We start from the raw sequence: 20,098 nt of genomic DNA on the forward strand, positions 1-20,098 counted from the left end.
AGAGTCACTAAATGAATGGTTGTTAAGTCGAGGACTACCTGTATGTGAAATTTTCCTGTGCGTATAAGCTATTACAATTCCCTTCTAGAAAGGATAGATGAAGTTGCTGGAATTTTATTATAGAATCTAATGAACCTAATCTTTCATCAGTTCCTGGGGCAGTTAAAATTACACACATCTGTAAATTGCCAAGGTTAAGAAACACTGTTTTAGACTGAAAAAAAATAAAGAATAAAAACCCAGGTAATTATTTGCCAAGGAAAGTGCATCCATTTACATCAGCATGAGTTAAAGTTCCATTTTGAGGATGTCACCACCATTATTATTCTTTTCATATGCATATTATACATGTAAAACTGCTGGATTCTTGTTACAGACCGTTAAAGAAATCAATTTTAAATTTCACAGTGTACGAGCTGCCTATGCTTTACAATTTGATTAGGGTTTTTTTTATTTATAAGGGTAACCATGGGCCTTTCTTGATCCCAGCTTGATAGGGCCAGCAGGTGCTGAATAAAATTACTTGCCATAAAGAAAAGGCAGATTCACTCCATATTTCTTGCCCGTTCTTTGGAAACTAATTGGTCATGCTACCAAAATGAACACTTTGTCAACTATAATAATCCCTGCATGGCCTTACACAAGCAGCTTTCTTTAACTGCAACCATTATGCCGCTAGAGGGCATTGCATGCCAAAACTACTAGATACAAAGATAGTTCCACCGCCCCCACCATCACTCCGCTGAACACTTAATTCTCACAGCACCATCTCATTTCCCATCCTTTCATCTTTCCTACTATCTGCTCCTATTGGTTTCTTATGATTTATCTGTTGTTATTATGATCTATGACATATTACATGCTGTTTATATGTACTCTGTCAGCTTATGCACCGGAGACAAATTCCTTGTGTGTTCAATCACATTTGGCTAATAAAAAATTCTATTCTCTTTTGTTCTGTTCTATTCTTATTCTAATTCTATTCTATTCTATCATTCCATTCCATTCCATTCCTATTCCCATTCCATTCTATTTTATTCTGTTCTATTCTATACTATTCCATTCCATTCCTATTCTTTCTATTCTATTGTTTTGTTCTGTTCTGTTCCATTCTATTCTACATTCCATTCTATTCTATTCTGTTCCGTTCCCATTCCATTCTATTCTTCCATTCCATTCCTTTCCTATTCCGTTCCATTCTATTTTATTCTATTCTGTTCCATTGCGTTCCAATCCTATCCCTACTCTGATTCCTATCCCTATCCCTATCCCTAATCCTATTCCTAGTCCATTCCCATTCGTATTCAGTTCTGTTCTGTTCTATTCTTATTTCTGTTCTTATTGCTAGTTCTATTTCTATTTCTATTCCATTCCTTTCCTATTCCGTTCCATTCTATTTTATTCTATTCTGTTCCATTCCGGTTTATTCCTATCCCTACTCTGATTCCTATCCCTATTCCTATCCCTATCCTAATCCTATTCCTAGTCCATTCCCATTCGTATTCCTGTTCTGTTCTATTCTTATTTCTGTTCTTATTGCTAGTTCTATTTCTATTTCTATTCCATTCCATTCCATTCTAAACAATATGAGATCAACACAGAAGATTTGCTTAATTCTAATTAAAACAGTTGTTTTACCATTCTCCATAAACAGAAATTTTACACGATATTATGGCAAAGGACTCATTTTATTGGTTGGAAGGGAAAAGATCAGGAGTCCAGAGGAAAAATTATACAAAAATTACAAAAAAAACATCTCAAAATAATATCAAATAAATACAGAAAGCATCTCTTCCATTTACAAAGAAATAACGAGTTGGGTGTAGCGTTGATCATACTGACCCACAAGACAGTGGGATTTAGGATAGCCAGGCTAGCCTAAGTCCCACTGACTTCATTAATAAACTGTAAGAAAAACAGAGTTTGATTCAGATGAACGGGATCTAAAAAAAAATCTACACTGACCGACTGCCCAAACTTAAATGCGATGGAGGCAAAGCAAGAGCAAAGATGAAAGAAGGGATCAGAAAAGGAGGAGAAAACTAAAGAGAAGGGGAACAAAACGAGCAGCCCTCTGATTTTCTGTAGACACTCATTTCAGTACAAATGAAAGCAAAACAGCTGTCTGTGGAAAAGAAACTTGGGGGGAAAAAAACCCAAAAGAGATGAGAATTAAGCACCAGGTTGAACAAATGTTCTGCAATTCCCTTTTTCTCTCACTCCTTCACTTAACGGCTGGATGGTATTTTACGAATCCGTCCCATCTCTCTAAACTACTAAAAAAGTAGGCAGAGAGAGAACTGATGTAGCATAAAACTCTTGAGCATCCCTGGAAATTTTGTCCTTCATCTCTCCTCATTCACTTTGTGCCTGATAGGCAATGGTTGCGGCGGCCTGGTTTTGCGATCCTTGCACTTTGCCGTTCACCACCAGAACCAGAGGAGTCTCTACGCGGATGCCAGAAAAAGTAAAACTCTGAAAAGCAGGAAAAAGAAGAAGAAGAAAAAGGTTATGTGAGATGCTTTAAAAAAAAAACATCAGTGTAAGTGGCATTATTTATTTGTTGCATGCATTCGCTGCCTATCTCTCTGTGGAGAGAGGGAGCTGAAACATTGAAAGGAAAGGAAGAAAAATGAGAAGGCTTGAAAACAGGAGTATAGGTAGTCCTTGACTTACGACCACAACTGAGCCCAAAGTTTCCACTGCTAAGCGAGACAGCGGTTAAGTGAGTTTGGCCGCATTTTACTGCTTTTCTTGCCACAGTTGTTAAGTGAATCACTGAAATTGTTAAAATGACAATAATGGTTATCTAATCTAATTTAATCTAATCTAATCTTAATAACATGGTTGTTAAGTGAATCTGGATTTCCCATTGATGTTGCTTGTCGGAAGATTGCAGAAGGAGATCACGTGACCCCAGGACATTGCAGCCGCCCTAAGTATGAGTCAGTTGCCAAAGCATCTGAATTTTGGTCATGTGAACCTGGGGAAGCTGCCACAGTGTGAAAAACGGTTATAAGTCACTTTTTTCAGTGCCATTGTAACTTTGAACAGTCACTAAATGAACTGTTGTTAAGTCAAGGACTCCTTGTAAAATAATAGAACAATAATGTAAACAATGACAAAAGAACAATCATAGCTGGCTTACACAGATACTTTAGAATAGATTAGACTAGAATAAAAACTTTAAATGTACCCTAATCACCATACATTAAAATGAAATTTTGTTGCATTCAGCTCTCAAAAAAAACCCCAAAACCATTATACAAATATCGCCATACACACACACATATGACACAGAGAAACATCACAGTCTAGTTTGAATTTATACATATACATGGCAAAAAAACCCCACATGAAACACTTTTCTCACCTTACAACCCTTTGTGTATTCAAAGTTACAATAGCACAGAACAAAAGCGACTAGAGATCGGTCCTTGCTTTCACAAACCTTACAGCAATCCCCATGGTAACGTGATCAAAATTCAAGTGCTTGACAACCCAACGTGTATTTAGGACAGTTGAAGCATCCTGGGGTCACATGATTGCCATGTGTAATCTCCCCAGCTTCCAACAAGCAAAGTTGATGGAGGAAGCTGGATTCACTTAACAACTGCCTGAAGTCATTAATTGCAGTGATTTGTTTCACAACCATGGTTAAAAACGTCATAAAAATCAGGCATGACTCAACAATGATCTTGTTCAGCATCAGAAATTCTGGCCCTAAATATGGACATAAATTGAGGGCAGTCTGTAATTCCAGGCTGCCCTTTATAAGCTTTAAATTATTTGTGGAAGGCTCTGATTAAGGTTGAACTTGATTCATGGCATGACAGAGGAGAGACAAAGGGGGAATAAGGAGAGTAGACTCACTTTGTTCTGGTGCTGAATGTGATGGTGCCGAAGATATGGTTCAGGGATGGCCACCGAGTCCCCAATTAGGACCCCCCAGCTTTGTACCATGTTGTAAACAGTGACAGCAAAACAAGGGCCTTCGAGCGAGTCTACCAATCCGAAGGTGCTATTGGAGAACAGAAAGTGGAAAAATTGAAATAAGTAAATTATTGCCCCTGTTGTGCAATTTAAGCCAAACATACTCAATAAAGATCCAGCATGGACTACATGTTGTGAATTCAAGAGGCAGTTTCTAAATCATAAATCAGGGGTAGACAGCTATGGTCCCTTTACAACCTGTGGACTTCAACTCCTAGAATTCCTGAGCCAGCCTGGCTGGCTCAGGAATTCTGGGAGTTGAAGTCCATAGTGTCAAGCTGTGAAGATTGCTTATGCTGCTTCATTCATTATTGCTTCTTAGCTGGCCTACAGACTCAGGGGGGAGGAGGGAGGAATGGAATATGGACTGCAGGTGCAAGCTGCCAGGTTGTGAGAATCAAGGTCTCTCAAAAACTGTTTAGGAAGAACTGAAGACTTTTTCTCACAACAACTGTCTGACCCATTACTGGACAATGTGACCTGCACTATTAGGAGGGAGGGGAGTTTCTATACTTTAATATACTGATTTTTGGCGCCAATTATTCAGAACCGGTTTTCTATTCATCTGTGCCGAAATGGTGTGCTCAATAAAGTTTTCATTAGATATCCGAAAGTCTTAGCTGTGCTTACTTCGTTGGGATCATCAGTTGGAACCTTGACACATAGGTCATAAAAGGGCCATAGTTGCCCACCTCTACCATAAATCATAAGTTTATATCAATAAACATATATATTGTCTTTTCTCTGATCAAAGAAGTCAATTCAGCATCTCAGCAAATTCTGTCATCTTTACCAACCGTTCTTCCATCACCAGTGATTCAAATCTTTCCATCTTTGCGCTATAGTTGTCGTATAAACAAAATTCCACAACTTTTTTGCAACTCTTTGTCCATCAATTCCACCACCCACCCACCCACCCAAAAAATCATCTCTGGTCTCAACTTCTATATCAATCTTTAAAACCCTCCAAATCGCTAGAAGCTGTGGCTGCCATCTTCAGAAGGAAAATTATGTTGCCTCTGGTCTGTGTTAACTTTGCCTCCTTAGATGCCAGTCACAGTTCTCCAGCTCAGGGGTTGGGTACCTATGGCAATTTCGCAACCAGTGGACTTCAACTCCCAGAATTCCTGAGCCAGGATCTCTGGGAGTTGAAGTCTACAGGTCGTAATATTGCCATAGTTACTCATCCCTGCTCTACACCAAGGTCACTAAACCCTGAAGTCCAACACTGCCTAACAGACACAGGCTGTGAAAGCCAACACCAGAAATCAGTGATAGCAGGGCAGGAAAGATTCAAAATTCTACTCACAAAGGCACTTTTTCCTCAGTAGTCAGGCTGAATAGCACCTTCCCCAAGATCACAGTACCAGTGTTAACACCAGGCTGCAAGGCACTAAGGGATTGTCTCCGTAGTTCTACCTTCTGACCCAAAGGCCCTTGATAATGTCCATCACCACAAGGGCCCAGATGGGAGGTCCGTAGGCTTCCCAACATGCTTTGCAGCTTTTTGCCTTTCACCTTGCCCTATGAGAGGAATACAGCAGAAACAAGACTTGTTTGCAAACATGAACTTACCTAACATGGGCAGTACGGGGGTGGGACAAAAAAAGACAAATCCCACCACAATACCTTGTTTTCAAGGAGTCCACTTAGTCTCTCAAGGAAGTCCATGAGTTGCTGCTTCCGTTGTTGAGGTTCTGGCCAAGCCGGGTCAAGGGCTGCGGCGTGTGCAAAACCCTCTAGGGCTTCCATGTAGTTTTCTTCATACTTAGAAAGCTGGGCAAAAAGTATATAAAAACAACACTGCAAGACAATTTGGGGTCAAATGGATGCCTGTCTCTAGGATCCAAAAAAAAGCTCAGCATCCAAATACATGAATGAAAAACATATACAGGTAGTCCTCCACTTACAACTATTCGTTTAGTGGCAGTTTTGTCACTGAAAAAAGTGCTTTGTGATAGCTTTTCACTCTTACGTCTGTTGCAGCATCCCCACAGACGTGTGATCAAAATTTGAAAGCTTGGCAACTGGCATGTTGCAGTGTCTCAGGGTCATGTGATCCCCTTTTGCAACCTTCTGACTAGCATAGGCAATGGGGGAGACCAGATTCACTTAACAACCACATTACTAACTTAACAGTTGCAATGATTGACTTAACAACTGTGGCAAGAAAGGTCGTAAAATGGGGAAAAACTCACTTAATGACTGTCATGCTTAGCAACAGAAAATCTGGGCTCAATTATGGTTGTAAGTCAAGGATCACCTGTACTTGTGAAATCTTAGTTTCGACTTCTGTGACTCCCACAATCTTTGTTTTCAGCCCCTGTCCCTAAATGCTCAAGGAAAACACTTGGCTCAAGGGCCACAGGCAGCCCATCAAACAGCCTTTGTGACCCACTGTTGTTATTTTTTCAAAACTAAACAAATGTGCTGCTTTCCCAAAAGACACAATTCCAAGTGTCTCCAAGCCTCACTGCTGCCACCAGCTCTGGGACCACTAACCACTGTCAACTAACCATTCAACAGTTGATTGACACACCAGGTATTCCCTAGTGGCCCAGTGATCTTTCATTTAGTAGTGTAGCCTTTTTTCCCACTAGAAGGTATACAGATCTGTTTGAAGAATTGGGGAGAATAAATTTAAGCAAGTTCTCTATGTCTTTGAAGAACTGAGTGCGTGTTTTCTGCTACTCAATAGTCAGCTCCCCATCTCTCTGTCAACAAGAGTCTCTGCCCCAGGGTGTTTCCTAGACACATTCATGGAGATCTTTGGTGACACTCATAATAATAATAATAATAATAATAATAATAATAATAATAATAATAACAACAACAACAACAACAACAACAACAACAACTTTATTGTCACTTTGAATGTACACCAATCGGCATACATCAAAATGAAATTTCGTTGCATACAGCTCTCAAAGGGTCACCACCTCTAAAGTGGGAAAGAAATAGAATAACATAGAATAAAGAAGAATAAAGTAAAATAATAATAATAATAATGAAAAATCACTAAAAGCAAAAATCATGTGTCTGCATAATCTCTGAAAGAAAGCTGTGTTAGCCAAAAACTGTATTAACAGTATGTGAATGACCTAATGCATATTTAGAAACATTGTATAAAAGTAAAAACTGCCTTCATTGTATTCCCATGAGAAATGGACCTAACCTGTGAGAAACTATCTGAATGTTACACAAAGTAGATTCCATATACAATGTAAGATTCCATCTATGCCTCCTTTGTTCCTGAGAAAAAGAAACCTATAAAGCTTTAGTTTAGACCCTCCCCCTTGTTCAGAAATTTGTTGATTGTTAAATCACTTCTGAACCTTTTTGCGCAAAAATAAAGATCTCTCTTTCACCCATGGAATTTCGTAAAAGCCCTTTATTTTTTAAGGCTTTATTTTTCCACAAGACCTCCGATACACACTCCTTGTTTGTGGCCAGCTCAAGTTACAGATCTTCCATTTTAGTCTCTGGGGAGCAAACGATGGCAAACAGGACAGATGGAAATGGAGCTTCATGTCGATTATCCCTCAAATTAGCTTGTATTCCTGCCCGACAACCTCGCCTCCTTTTCTTTTTCTGATCTTGTCTCTTCCATCTTTTCCTTAAAGAGACCTCACTCCTTTTCACCCCTGGAGAACGCTGCCGCCGCCACCAACTCCTCCAAAAACCTCTCTGCCATTCTGTGGGCCTGCTGATAGCCTCATCCAGTTCCTTCGCTCCTTAAGCCCCGGGACCTCTCTGCCTCCTTTGGAAACAGCCCTTATTTGCAATAGAGTCCGTCGCTGGGCCAGCAGTCAGATCTTGCTGCCAGCAGAACAATTTCAAACAGCACCAACGACTTTTAACGGTCTCACCGACAGTTCCGAAACAGCTAGAAACTCGCCATGCCAGCAAAGATTGTCAGTCGTATGTTGTATGTTACCTTAGTTCCACCCCATTGCTCAAACACGTCAAAACCTTCCCGATCATGTGGTCTATATCCCTTAATATCCCTCCCATAACTCTTCACCTTCGAGAGCCAATGCAGCCGCAGCCGATCCAGGCGCTGCCATCTTAGAACTCTCATGGAGCATATTGAGTTTGATGCTGCCTTTTCTAAAATGTTTTTTTCATCTGCCTCCAACCCTGGGATGCTTCATCTGAATTCCAAGTTTTTAAGAAGACATTGGATAACTATTTCTCTGAAATGGTATAGAGTTTCCTGCCTGAGCAGGGAGTTGGACTAGATGACCTTCAAGGTCCCTTCTAGCTCTGTGACTCCGTTAAATACTAACTACCCCTAATGCTGTTTAAGCTCCCAAGTCCAAACCAGATCAACAAATGCTGCTAAGTCCTGATACTGAGCAATTAAAACATCGCCCCAACTCTCCAAAGTTTAAAAAAAAGTGATTTTTCCAATTAACAACTTAGCCCACAGCCTTGGATCACATTACACTTAGGAATCACCAGCTGTGATTCTAAAGCTTTTCTTGATGGATCATTCCTACATTAGCCAACTTTATGTTGCCTTCGTTATTCCATTTCCTTACCGTGGCTCGATTGAGATGCAAATCTGGGTTACAAGTAGCAGTGGGGTCCACCTTTTCCTATTGCAAAAAAGAAAAAAGAAAGAAAAATCAGAAGAAAAGCATGCACAATCAACACTGATAAAGAACAAATTCATTCACATGGAATATTCTTCCTCCCTCACTCCCTCAAAAGAAGAGGGGTTCAACCTATTCTCCAAAGCACCTGAAGGTGGAACGAGAAGCAATGAATGGAAACTAATCAAGGAAAGAAATAACCTAGAACTAAGGAGAAATTCCCTGACAGTTGGAACAATTAATCAGTGGAATGACTTGCTTCCAGAAGTTGTGAATGCTCCAACATTGGAGGTTTTTAAGAAGAGACTGGACAACCATTTGACTGAAATGGTATATGATCTCCTGCTTGAGCAGGGGGTTGCATTAGAAGACCTTCAAGGTTCCTTCCAAATCTATTATTGTTATTGCAAAACAAACATTCATTCTTATTTACACCTATCTCAACCAAGGACTACTGTATGCGTAGGTATCAATAGACATTTTATTTATAGCAAAAAGGAACCCACAGAATTCTCAGTTTAAGGCACAGCTAAGGAACTGATCTGACCAATAGGATTCATCTTTGCCACAGTTAAATTTGAAGCTTTCCAGTGAAGTCAAGAGAATGCCTTTTTTCCCCCCAAACCAAGTTACAAGTAGTCCTTGACTTATAACCGGTTGCTTAGTGACCATTCAAAGGTATGACAGACACCCTTTCCCATGCACTATTAATCCTGCTGTTCCCTCCTCTAGCCAGCAAATGGACCTTTTATAAAATCTCTCGGGGTGCATGGATTCATAAGGAGAATGTCATTATCAAGCGAGAATCACATTAGAAATACATTGTTAAGGCAACTGTGGTCTATACTCCAGAAGCTAATCAAAGAGAGAAGCAACCTAGAACTAAGGAGAAATTTCCTGACAGTTAGAACAATTAATCAGTGGAACAACCTGCCTCCAGAAGTTGTGGATGCTCCAACATTGGAGGTTTTTAAGAAGAGACTGGACAGCCATTTCTCTGAAATGGTGTAGGGTTTCCTGCCTGAGCAGAAGATTGGACTAGAACAGGCATGTCAAACTCGCAACGTCACGTGACATCGCACAGCGTATCGGGACTTTCCCCCCATTGCCAGCAATGAGGTGGGCGCGGTTTCGGCATGACGCATCCGGCCTGCAGGCCAGCAATTTAACATGCCTGGACTAGAAGACCTCAAAGGTCCCTTCTAACTATTATTGTTATTGTTATTGAATATAATCAATTCTACACCTTTTTCTTAAGTTATACACTATCTCAAAATAAACTCTTTTGTCAGGGTTTATTGAGGATCATGGATGTTTCTACAATACTTGTGAACTTTTTCTGAAAAATTTATTTTACTGCCACTGAATTAATGGAATATCAATCTAGCACAGTACTGTAAATCTTATGTTAAGGAAGGCAGCAACGCTTTAGGTCTCTCACAGCAAAAAAAGGAAGTCTGGACAACTAGAAGACAATTATTCAGCCATTTGTCTGAAATGGTATAGGGTTTCCTGCCTGAGTAGGGGGTTGGACTAGATGACTTCCAAGGTCCCTTTCAACTTTATTGTTATTATTATTATATTATACTGTACAACAGCACCTTTTTGACTTTGTGGACTGGTGGTGGCAGAGAGGGGATGGTTCCATGCAAACAGCAGGTGAGCACACTCGTGCAGGCAACTCCATTTGCACAACCAGCGGGTGCGTGCACTCACTGCTTGCAAAATGGAACTTCGCACGCTCATGCATGTGTATACCACTTGCGCACGCACATGCCACTCATGCAAGTGGAGCTGTCCATGCAAACATTGTCGCCCGCTGCTTGCGCGGCCTGGTTCCAAATGTGCCCCAACCTGGTACCGGGCTGTGGCATGGGGATTGTGGACCCCTGTTGCACAATACAATGAGTTAGCAGAATCTTATGCATCTTACAATCCTGTTCCAGCTCCATCTTCCCCAAAGATGACTTAGGTGCAAAACTTGTGCCACCAAAACAAAAGCTCTAGTCAGATAACTCCAGGAATGTAAGTTTTCTGCTTGCAGGGAAAGCTATGGTCATATATAATTTTCTCCCTATCCACAACCTTCAGTTCCATGGCACTTTTTATGTTTTCAGACATTGCCATTCACCTGTATTGGTAGACAAGATGTAAGAATATACAATTGGGAGAACATATAGGTGATCCTCAACTTATAACCAGCCACTTAGCAACCGTTCAAAATTATGGCAGACCTCTCCAGGCCTCTCTACAATCCGGATTTGAAGTTTCAACAGCACCCTCCCCCCTGTGGTCACATGATTGTATTTTGGGCGCTCGGCAACAAGCAGGTATTTATAGCTGTTTGCAGCATTCTGTAGTCATGTGACCATGATTTATAACATTTCCAGTTTCCAGCAAAAACACCCATTGCAGACAATAGACCCATTCAACAGCAATAGCACTTAGACGTATATACTGCTTCATAGTGCTTTACAGCCCTCTCTAAGCAGTTAACAGAGACAATACATGGCCCCCAACAATCTGGGATCCTCATTTTACCGACTTCGGAAGGATGGAAGGATGGGTCAACCTTGAGCCGGTCAGGATCGAACTCCTGGCAGTGGGTAGAGTTAGCCTGAAATACTGCATTCTAACCAATGTGCCATCATGGCTCTCATTTAAAGATCACGGCATTCAGTTAACTACCACCACAAAAAAGTTGCGACATCCGGTGTGGTCACGTGGTGACCCGCTTAACAACCAATATGATTTCCAACTGTAACTTCAGGCTGAATTATGGTCGTAAGTCACGGTCTACCTGTAGCGTATTCTGGATCTAAATCAAAATAGGAGCTCAAGTCTTCCAATAACCACACTGTTGTTGTTGTTGTTAATTGCGAAGTCGTGTCTGACCCATCGCGACCCCATGGACAACGTTCCTCCAGGTCTTCCTGTCCTCTACCATCTTCTGGAGTCCATTTAAGTTCACACCTACTGCTTCAATGACTCCATCCAGCCATCTCATTCTTTGTCGTCCCCTTCTTCTATTGCCCTCAATCTTTCCCAGCATTAGGCCCTTCTCCAGTGAGTCCTTCCTTCTCATTAGGTGTCCAAAGTATTTGAGTTTCAACTTCAGGATCTGGCCTTCTAAAGAGCAGTCGGGGTTGATCTCTTCTAGGACTGACCGGTTTGAACGCCTTGCAGTCCAAGGGACTCACAGGAGTCTTCTCCAGCACCATAGACTACTACACAAAACGTACTTTTCTCACCTAGCCCTCTAGAACGGGGGTCCCCAATCACCGGGCAGTGGCCCACTTCTGGACCAAAGCCTATTCAGAACCAGAAGGCAAAAGCTGCGGGCGAGCTGTGCACATTAAGATAAGATAACCTTTATTGTCATGACCAGTCTCTCTCCCCGCCGGTCCACAAAACCGGAATTGGGGATCGCTACTCTAGAATTTACTCCAGAGGTTTAACTTGAACAACCATCCCTTCCTCCCCATACCACAGCTTTGTCTTGGGTCCCCTCCAGTACCTACTGCTTGAGCATAGGCACTTAGGGCTTGCTGGGAGATCTTGGGGTTCTGCCCCGTATTGAAGAACAAGGAGAGGTAGGCATTGCCCAGCACATCTGTGGAATGCAGAAAACATAAATTAGCCAATGGCATATCCCGTTCTCTTTTCTGCCCTTTCCCTGCCTAGGCTAAAAGACCATGTTGTAAAACTCACACCAAGAGCGTCCATCGCGCACATCCATCTGTACCGCCAGTTTGGCTTGCCGCACGCTGTCCATCACGTTTTGTGCATGTTCATCAGGAGAACTGGTGCGCAGCTGCCGTAACACCATGGAGAGGTTCTGCAAGGAGACTTTGTTCTTACGCTGAGAGGGTGGAAAAAGAAAGGCGTGTTTGGCTGAAACAGCAACACTGCAGGACAGGATTTCTGTATAAAACTAGAAGTTTTAATAAGCTCCAAATACAGGCAGTTCTCCATTTTCCACTCATTAAGCAATTGTTTGAAATTGTATGAAAATGCATACACACAGGTAATATTTTTCCCTCCATATATTTTTAGTTACAAGTAGCAATGAACCAAAGGAACATATCCTTGCAAATATATTTACATACCCATCAAAAAAACAAGCTATCTTAAGATGGGAGAGTCTATGGAGATTCTCCGTCATCCAGGTCATAGTTATCCCAAAGGTGCTTTTTCACGAGGCAACTTGTTTTTCTCTTCTCATCCAAGAAGCTTCTTCAGCTCTGACCGGATGGTGGGGAATGGAAAGATTTATATTCCTCACAGACAGCTGGTCATTTACATTCTTTTAGAGCAGTGGTTCTCAACCTTTTTAATGCCGCGACCCCCCAACCGGTCGTAAGTCGAGGATTACTCAACCGGTCGTAAGTCGAGGACTAGTCAACTGGTGCAGCACCGTTTGCAGAATGGGACTTTTGGCGGGCTCAGCAGGGCAGAGACAGCCTGGACAATTCCTATTGGCTTTTGAAAGCCAATAGAATTAGACTGTATTCAAGAGAGTCTATTCTAGTGGCTTTCAAAAGCCAATAGAATAAAAGGGAGTAGCACAGCTAAGGAAAAGGGGGGGAAAATGGCGGACTGCGTTGTTTGGTGACCCCCGTGAAATGGTCGTTCAACCCCAAATAGGGTCCCGACTCACAGGTTGAGAACCACTGTTTTAGAGAGTCAATGAGGCCACTTGGAGGTTTATCTGTGTCATCAGGGTCCCCTGTGTAGTGCAAATGGGTGTGGAGCCTTCTTGGAACTGCTGACAGGACTGTGTTGTAGACTGGAGATAGATGATGTTGTATCGCTCTCCCTCTGTTGAGAAAAGGCTGTTCAGTGTTGACAAAGATGGTCTCTTTGACCTCTCTTTCAAACCAGCAGTCCCCTCTGTCCAAAATGTGGACTTTGCTATTTTCAAAAAAGTAGCCTTTCTTGTATGAGAAGCAAAATTTCTTCAAAGAAAAACAAGAAAGTCCAGTTGCCTTGTGAAAGAGCACCATTGGGTTAAGATGTGTGAATTGAAAATAGTCATCAATGGATTAAAAAATTGCAACACATTCATTACAATAAGCATTTATTAAGGATTTGAGCGCTAATTAAACTGAGTCAAAAGGTCAAATCTTTATACAACATTTCTGTATAAAATGAGAACTTTTAATAAGCTCCAAACACAGGCAGTCCTTGGAATACTGCATCCAGTTTTGGTCACCACAATGTAAAAAAGATGTTGAGACTCTAGAAAGAGTGCAGAGAAGAGCAACAAAGATGATCAGGGGACTGGAGGCTAAAACATATAAGGGACGTTTGCTGGAATTGGGTATGTCTAGTTTAATGAAGAGAAGGACGAGGGGGGACATGATAGCAGTGTTCCAATATTTCGGGGGTTGCCACAAAGAAAAGGGAGTCAAGCTATTCTCCAAAGCACCTGAAGGCAGGACAAGAAGCAACGGGTGGAAACTAATCAAGGAGAGAAACAACCTAGAACTAAGGAGAAATTTCCTGACAGTTAGAACAATTAATCAGTGGAACAACCTGCCTCCAGAAGTTGTGAATGCTCCAACACTGGAAATTTTTAAGAAGAGACTGGACAGCAATTTGTATGAAATGGTATAGGGCAGGGGTAGGCAACTGTGGCTCTTTTATGACTCATGGACTTCAACTCCCAGAATTCCTGAGCCCACAAGTCATAAAAGAGCCAAGGTTGCCTACCCCTGGTATAGGGTTTCCTGCCTGAGCAGGGGGTTGGACTAGATGACCTCCAAGGTCCCTTCCAACTTTTTTTATTATTATTATTACTATTATTATCTTTTCTCTGAAAGGGATTTACTTGATCTACAGAATACCATCAGAAATAGCAATAGCACTTAGGACTTATATACCACTTTATATTGTTTTACAGCCCTCTCTAAGCAGTTAAAAGAGTCAGCATATGCCCCCCCCCCCCAATAATCTGGATCCTCATTTTACTGACCTCGGAAGGATGGAAGGCTGAGTCAACCTTGAGCCGCTTGGGATCGAACTCCTGGCTGTAGGCAGAGTCAGCCTGCAGTACTGCATTCTAACACTGTGCCACCATTTTGGAATCCAGGTTTCCAAACAATCCTTCAAACAAAAGAACTATTTGATAGCAGAGAACTTAGGGGAAGCTTACATGGCTGAGCGCTCCAGAGAAGCAGGTGTGGGCAGCAGAGACATCTCCCTTTTTCCAATAAACCTCGCCTAATTGATTCCACGCCTCCACCAATTCTGGGTCCAGCTTGACTGCTTTGGAGAGCAATTCTTCAGACTGGGCATTATAGTCTGTTGATACATTCAAAGCTTTCCCTTTAAGCATCAGTGTGTACGCTCGCCCTTCTGATAAGCCTAATAAAAGTGGAGGGGGGAAAAAAGAGAGATTCCATTCATATGTTATTGTCCCCCAAAAATAAAAAAAAGTCCACCTAATATTGAGCTGTAAGTAATTATATATTTCTTTTTGCCAGTTCATTTTTTTCTCTTCCATTTGCTGTTCAATGTACAGATGTCTGTTCAATGTACAAATGTCACCGATATAATTCGATACAAAAACCATACAAATGGCAATTGAAATACGCTATCTTAGTAAGTAATGGTAAATCTGAATTCCAGATATAAACTTTCATGGGTTTTGCTATATCAACTAATGCAGGTAGTCCTCACTTAACAAGCACAATTGGGACCAGCAGCTATGTCTTTAAGTGATGCATCTGTTAAGAAAAATGATGTTCAACTGCACCAGAGTTACATCAGTTCCACTATGTTCATTACATCATATGAATCACATGACATCACGTCATCACAAATTGCAACTTCCTGATGGCTTCTCCATTGACTTTGCTTGTTAGAAGCTGGTTCTGAAGGTTGCAAATGGCGATCCTATGACTACAGGATGCTGCAACCATCATAAATGAACACCGGTCGCAAAGTGCCCGAATTGCAGTCACATGATCATGTGGCCACTGCGAGAACTGCATGGATCAGTTGTAAATCTATTTTTTTCCTAGCACTGTCATAGTTCAAGCAGTCACTGAACAAAGCAGTGGGTAAATGAGGATTAGCTGTAAAATTTCCATTTTTTCTTCTGATTTCTGGTATTTTTAATTATTACATTTAGGGAATATTCAAATTGTTTTGATTGTAGAAGTCCTAACAGATCTTTGGCTGCTACAAATGCTTGAGATGATTTGTCTGTAAAGTTGTTGATAATTCACAAAAGTGAATTTTCAACTGTCTTTTACAAGATTAGAACGCATAATAGCAATCGCACTAAGACAGATTTAAGTTTTAAATTTCTTTGCTTAAATGACCCTCAGATTTTCTTCCAATTAAAATCAAAGTTAATTATCAACAGAAAACTAAGCATGTCCTCACATTGACTAATGAATTGTGAGCTGCCCAAAGTCATTTGCTGAGCAACTCATAATTCATTAGTATACAAATGAAATAAGCAAGTAAGAAAATTAGTTAGTTAAAGGATTTCCCAGAACCATCTGTTGCTCATTATGGGAAATAGGATCTAGACCAGTGATGGCGAACCTTTTAGAGACTGAGTGCCCAAACTGCAACCCAAAACCCAAATGCATCGTCGAGTGCCAGGTGGGTGTGGCCCATTGGCTGGGTGTGGCCAATTGGGTAGGCCTGGCCCATTGGGTGGGTATGGCTGTGGTGGTAACGGCAGACTAGGTGGGACTAAAAAGTTCAATCAATCAATTCCAACTTTGCAAGATCTTTTTTTTTCCCCACAAGAAGTTGAAATTGACTGATTGAACTTTTTTTTTTTTTTTTTGCACACGGCGGCGGAGGCCTAAAGCGAAAAAGTTTTATAAAATCCAGTTGAAGGCCTAGGACTGGGGTGATGGCATGCATGCCTACAGAGAGGGCTGAGTGCTGCCTCTGGCACCCATGCCATAGGTTTGCCACCACTGATCTAGACTACTTAAATACAATCTACATGGGGCTGCCCTTGAAGGCCACTCAGAAGTTACAACTGGTCCAGAACACAGCAGCACAGTGTTGGGTACATCTAGAAGTGCCTTCCTGATGTAATTCAAGATGCTGGCCATTGCTTTTAAAGCTCTACATCACAGGGGACCAAAGTATTTGTGAGACCACCTTTCCCTCAGGGTATTTGCCTCTCCCCCTTGATTGGATAGGGTAAGCAAGTTCCAGGCCTCATTTTGCCCTCAAGGGAACTTGGGAAGCATGCCATTTTTGTGGCTGTCTCTATGGAATATCCTCCATCCCACAGTCCAACAGGCCCCCATCTTCTTAACCTTCCAGAAGGCAATTAGAATTTTTTTTCCAAGGGACTGGGTCAAAGGGTGGAGTCCATGGCTGCTTGTTAGGGAACCTTGGAAGATTGTTTACAGCACCAGGTTTTTAATTTTTGTGCCATGGCTTTTATGCTTTTTGCCGTTTTACGGTCCTTGTGAGCCACCCAAAGTTCTTTCAAAATGGGTGACTGTCCAAATCTTTTAAATAATTAATTAAAACAAACAAACAATAAAGACTTCTGGTAGGCAAGTCATAATCACAATATCAAAATGCTGAAATGAAGAAAATTTGGGTATATGGGACTGGATGTTTTTGAGGGAAGGATTATACTTAATCATTTGTCAGATCTACTTCTGTCAGATGTAAAGAATCTGGACCATTTGTGCAGATTGCAGCATAAAAAAAATTATTGAGGCCTAGACACTAGAATCTGGTCAACTAACGGTCAGTGCAAAATTGGCATTAGATAAGGATCAACAGAATTCAAGAAGAGCTGGACTCTTGTGGCAATACAAGGACTCTAAATTGCTGGTATGTTTAATTGTGTCTGCCCCAGTTGTGCCTTTTCTGTTCCTACAACTTCCCCTTCTCTCAAGGTACTAGACTCTTCAATTCTATGGCTGCATTATATGTACTGGTATATTTGAAGGACCTGGTAATGAAACAAAACAGATGCCTTAAGATGGTGATACAGAACTGCAAGTTATGTGTGAATTACCACTTATGGCTTCCATTTTTTGAAGAGTCTTCTCCATCTCTTCCTGAACATCCTGTCGTTTTTTTCCAGCATCTTCCACACTGTGGTTCTCAAAATAATGATCTCGGAAATGATACAGGTGGTCAACCAATTCCTATTCATAAATGGATAAATACTGTCAGATCTCCCAATAGCGATGTCTTGCCAATACAAAATACACCGACATTTGCGAAGGGATGGCCAAACTGACAAACCCAGGTTGCGTACCATAAACTAAGCATTTGTCAGTATCGAAGCTAAAATGTAATTGCCCAATTTGAAATTTATCGTGTCCATTCCATGCAAACCTGGCAGCTCAACTGATATCATGTCTTGCATGCAAACCTGGCAGCTCAACTGATATCATGTCTTGACTTAGCAAAAGATCATTCATATATATATATATATATATATACTATATTCCACAGCACAGAACCACTATTTTTACATAACAAAACCAACCAGCATATTTAACCTCCTCGTGGAATAGCCACAGATTAATACAGAAATCTTTGATCCTAAAGATCACGGAGTGAAACGATGGCTCACTCCGGACGCAGCAATTAAGACTGGATTTCTCTGATCATTCTGAGATTTTAGGAATCCAAGAAAACCTGGGGAGATCTACAAAGGGACACCCTTCTCGGCACCCAAAGCAGGAGGGCATATACAAATCCCTTTCTACTTCTCAATCGTTGTCCCCTGCTCTGTCTACTTCGTCCCTTCCAGCGTTGCCTAAATTACTGAGCTGTGAAAATTGCTAGAGGAGCATATCGGCTAGCGAAAACCAAATATAAAGCAGAAGCTTTGCCAGCTGCTTTTGCTCGTCCACGGCTTCTTAAAACGCTGCTAGCTTTGGACAGCGCGTCCTGCACAACAGCTCAGTTAGTTATCTGCCTGCGTAAATCCGAGAAAAGCTCTGGGACTTTGCTCTATCCCTTTCCCCAGAAGAGGACGCGCGGGCATTTCTAAAATTATTTATTATTATTTAAATCGTGGCTTTAAAATGCAGAGGGGAGAAAAACTCTCTGTTGCTGGCCGTTACCTGCAGACGTTGCCGACCTTGCGAGTTTTCTTCTTCGTCCTCGGCCATGATAGCTGCAGCCTCCCCTCCCTTTCCTGCTCTCTCTCTCGCTCTCTCATTCTTGCAAGCACGGAGGGAGGTAGAGGCCTCTAAAGGCTGGGAGGACTCGGAGCAGTTCAGACGTAGCGGGAGGAAGAATTCAGAATCAGGATCAGAATAGAGTTGGAAGGGACCTTGGAGGTTTTCTAGTCCAGCCCCCTGCTCAAGCAGGAGACCTATATCATTTCAGACAAGTGGCTGTCTAGTCTCTTCTTAAAACAACGTCTGAAGGGAACCGGTTCCACTGGTTTATTGTCCTCGCTGTTCGGAAGTTTCTTCTTAATTTCGGGTTGCTCCTCTCCTGGATTAGTTGCTTCTTGTCTTGTCTTCTGGTGCTTTGGAAAATAAGGTGACCCCCTCAAATACCAGAATACTGCTATCATGTCTCTCCCCCCCCCCCAGTCCTTCTTTTCTCTAGACTAGCCAAACCCAAATCTTGCAACTGTTCTTCATACGTTTTAGCCTCCAGGCCTTTATAATCATTTTATTGCTCTTCTCTGTACTTTTTCCAAAGTCTCAACATCTTTTTTGTAATGTGGTGACCAAAACTGGATGCAGTATTCCAGGTGTGGCCTTACTAAGGCTTTTTAAGGCGGTACTAATACTTTATGTGATTTTGATTCTGTGTCTTTGTTTATACAGCCAAGGATTGTTGTATTATTAACTTGCAGGGCAACAGTAACTTTGGTTTTTTTCTATTTTCATAAGAAGAATAACAGAATAGCAGAGTTGGAAGGGACCTTGGAGGTCTTCTAGTCCAACCCCCTGCTCAGGCATGAAACCCTATACAATGTCAGACAAATGGTTGTTCAATCTCTTCTTAAAAACCTCTGGCACCCACAATTTCTGGAGAGTATTTCTAACCAAGGATCCTGCTTTAGACCAGTGTTTCTCAACCTTGGCAGATTGAGTGGACTTCAGCTCCAAGAATTCTTTGAAAAAAAAATCTCCCAGGAGATTTTTATGAAGAGATTGGACAACCATTTGTCTGAAATGGTATAGGCCAGGGACTCCTGCCTGAGCAGGGGATTGGACTAGAAGACCTCCAAGGTCCCTTCCAGCTCTGTTATCATGCTTTCCATGATGTATGTCCATTTTGTGGGGGGGAAATCAACAACCACCAATTCTCCCCTGGTATCCATTTATCCATAATTTCCTCTCAAAATTGTAGATGTGCCCCGAGCCCAAAAAAGTTATATATTGCTTTTCTATATTTTATGGAAGCATCAAAAACAGTAATTCAGGAAACAAAGAAAGCAAAAAATCCATAACAATTCAGAAAATGGGCCTTTTTTTCTCCAAACTTAGAAATAAAAATTGGGGTTTGATTATGATTGGTACCCTCAGAAT

General features: G+C 41.5%; 1 protein-coding gene across 1 annotated transcript; it reads right to left on the reverse strand.

Moving 5' to 3' along the window:
* Positions 1-1,669: 1,669 nt before the first annotated feature.
* Positions 1,670-18,839, reverse strand: TTC5 (tetratricopeptide repeat domain 5). Its single transcript, XM_039350090.1, has 10 exons — positions 18,671-18,839; positions 17,608-17,740; positions 14,749-14,960; positions 12,303-12,453; positions 12,113-12,204; positions 8,538-8,594; positions 5,623-5,769; positions 5,303-5,517; positions 3,874-4,021; positions 1,670-2,475 (listed from the first exon to the last, which is right to left on the reverse strand). Exons 1-10 carry the CDS (start codon positions 18,716-18,718, stop codon positions 2,356-2,358), a joined length of 1,323 nt encoding a protein of 440 aa, XP_039206024.1. The 5' UTR covers positions 18,719-18,839; the 3' UTR covers positions 1,670-2,355.
* Positions 18,840-20,098: the final 1,259 nt, after the last annotated feature.

Source organism: Crotalus tigris, unplaced genomic scaffold (assembly GCF_016545835.1).
Source record: "Crotalus tigris isolate CLP2741 ecotype Arizona unplaced genomic scaffold, ASM1654583v1 scf7180000018306.2785112, whole genome shotgun sequence".
Lineage (NCBI taxonomy): Eukaryota > Metazoa > Chordata > Lepidosauria > Squamata > Viperidae > Crotalus > Crotalus tigris.

Excerpts from the sequence above, each read along its gene's own strand:
- TTC5 (XM_039350090.1), bottom strand. The coding sequence starts at position 18,718 with ATGGCCGAGGACGAAGAAGAAAACTCGCAAGGTCGGCAACGTCTGCAG. Across the intron at positions 17,741-18,670 it reads AAGGTCGGCAACGTCTGCAG|GAATTGGTTGACCACCTGTA; the intron begins GTAACGGCCAGC and ends ATTTATGAATAG. Across the intron at positions 14,961-17,607 it reads AAAAATGGAAGCCATAAGTG|GCTTATCAGAAGGGCGAGCG; the intron begins GTAATTCACACA and ends CACTTTTATTAG.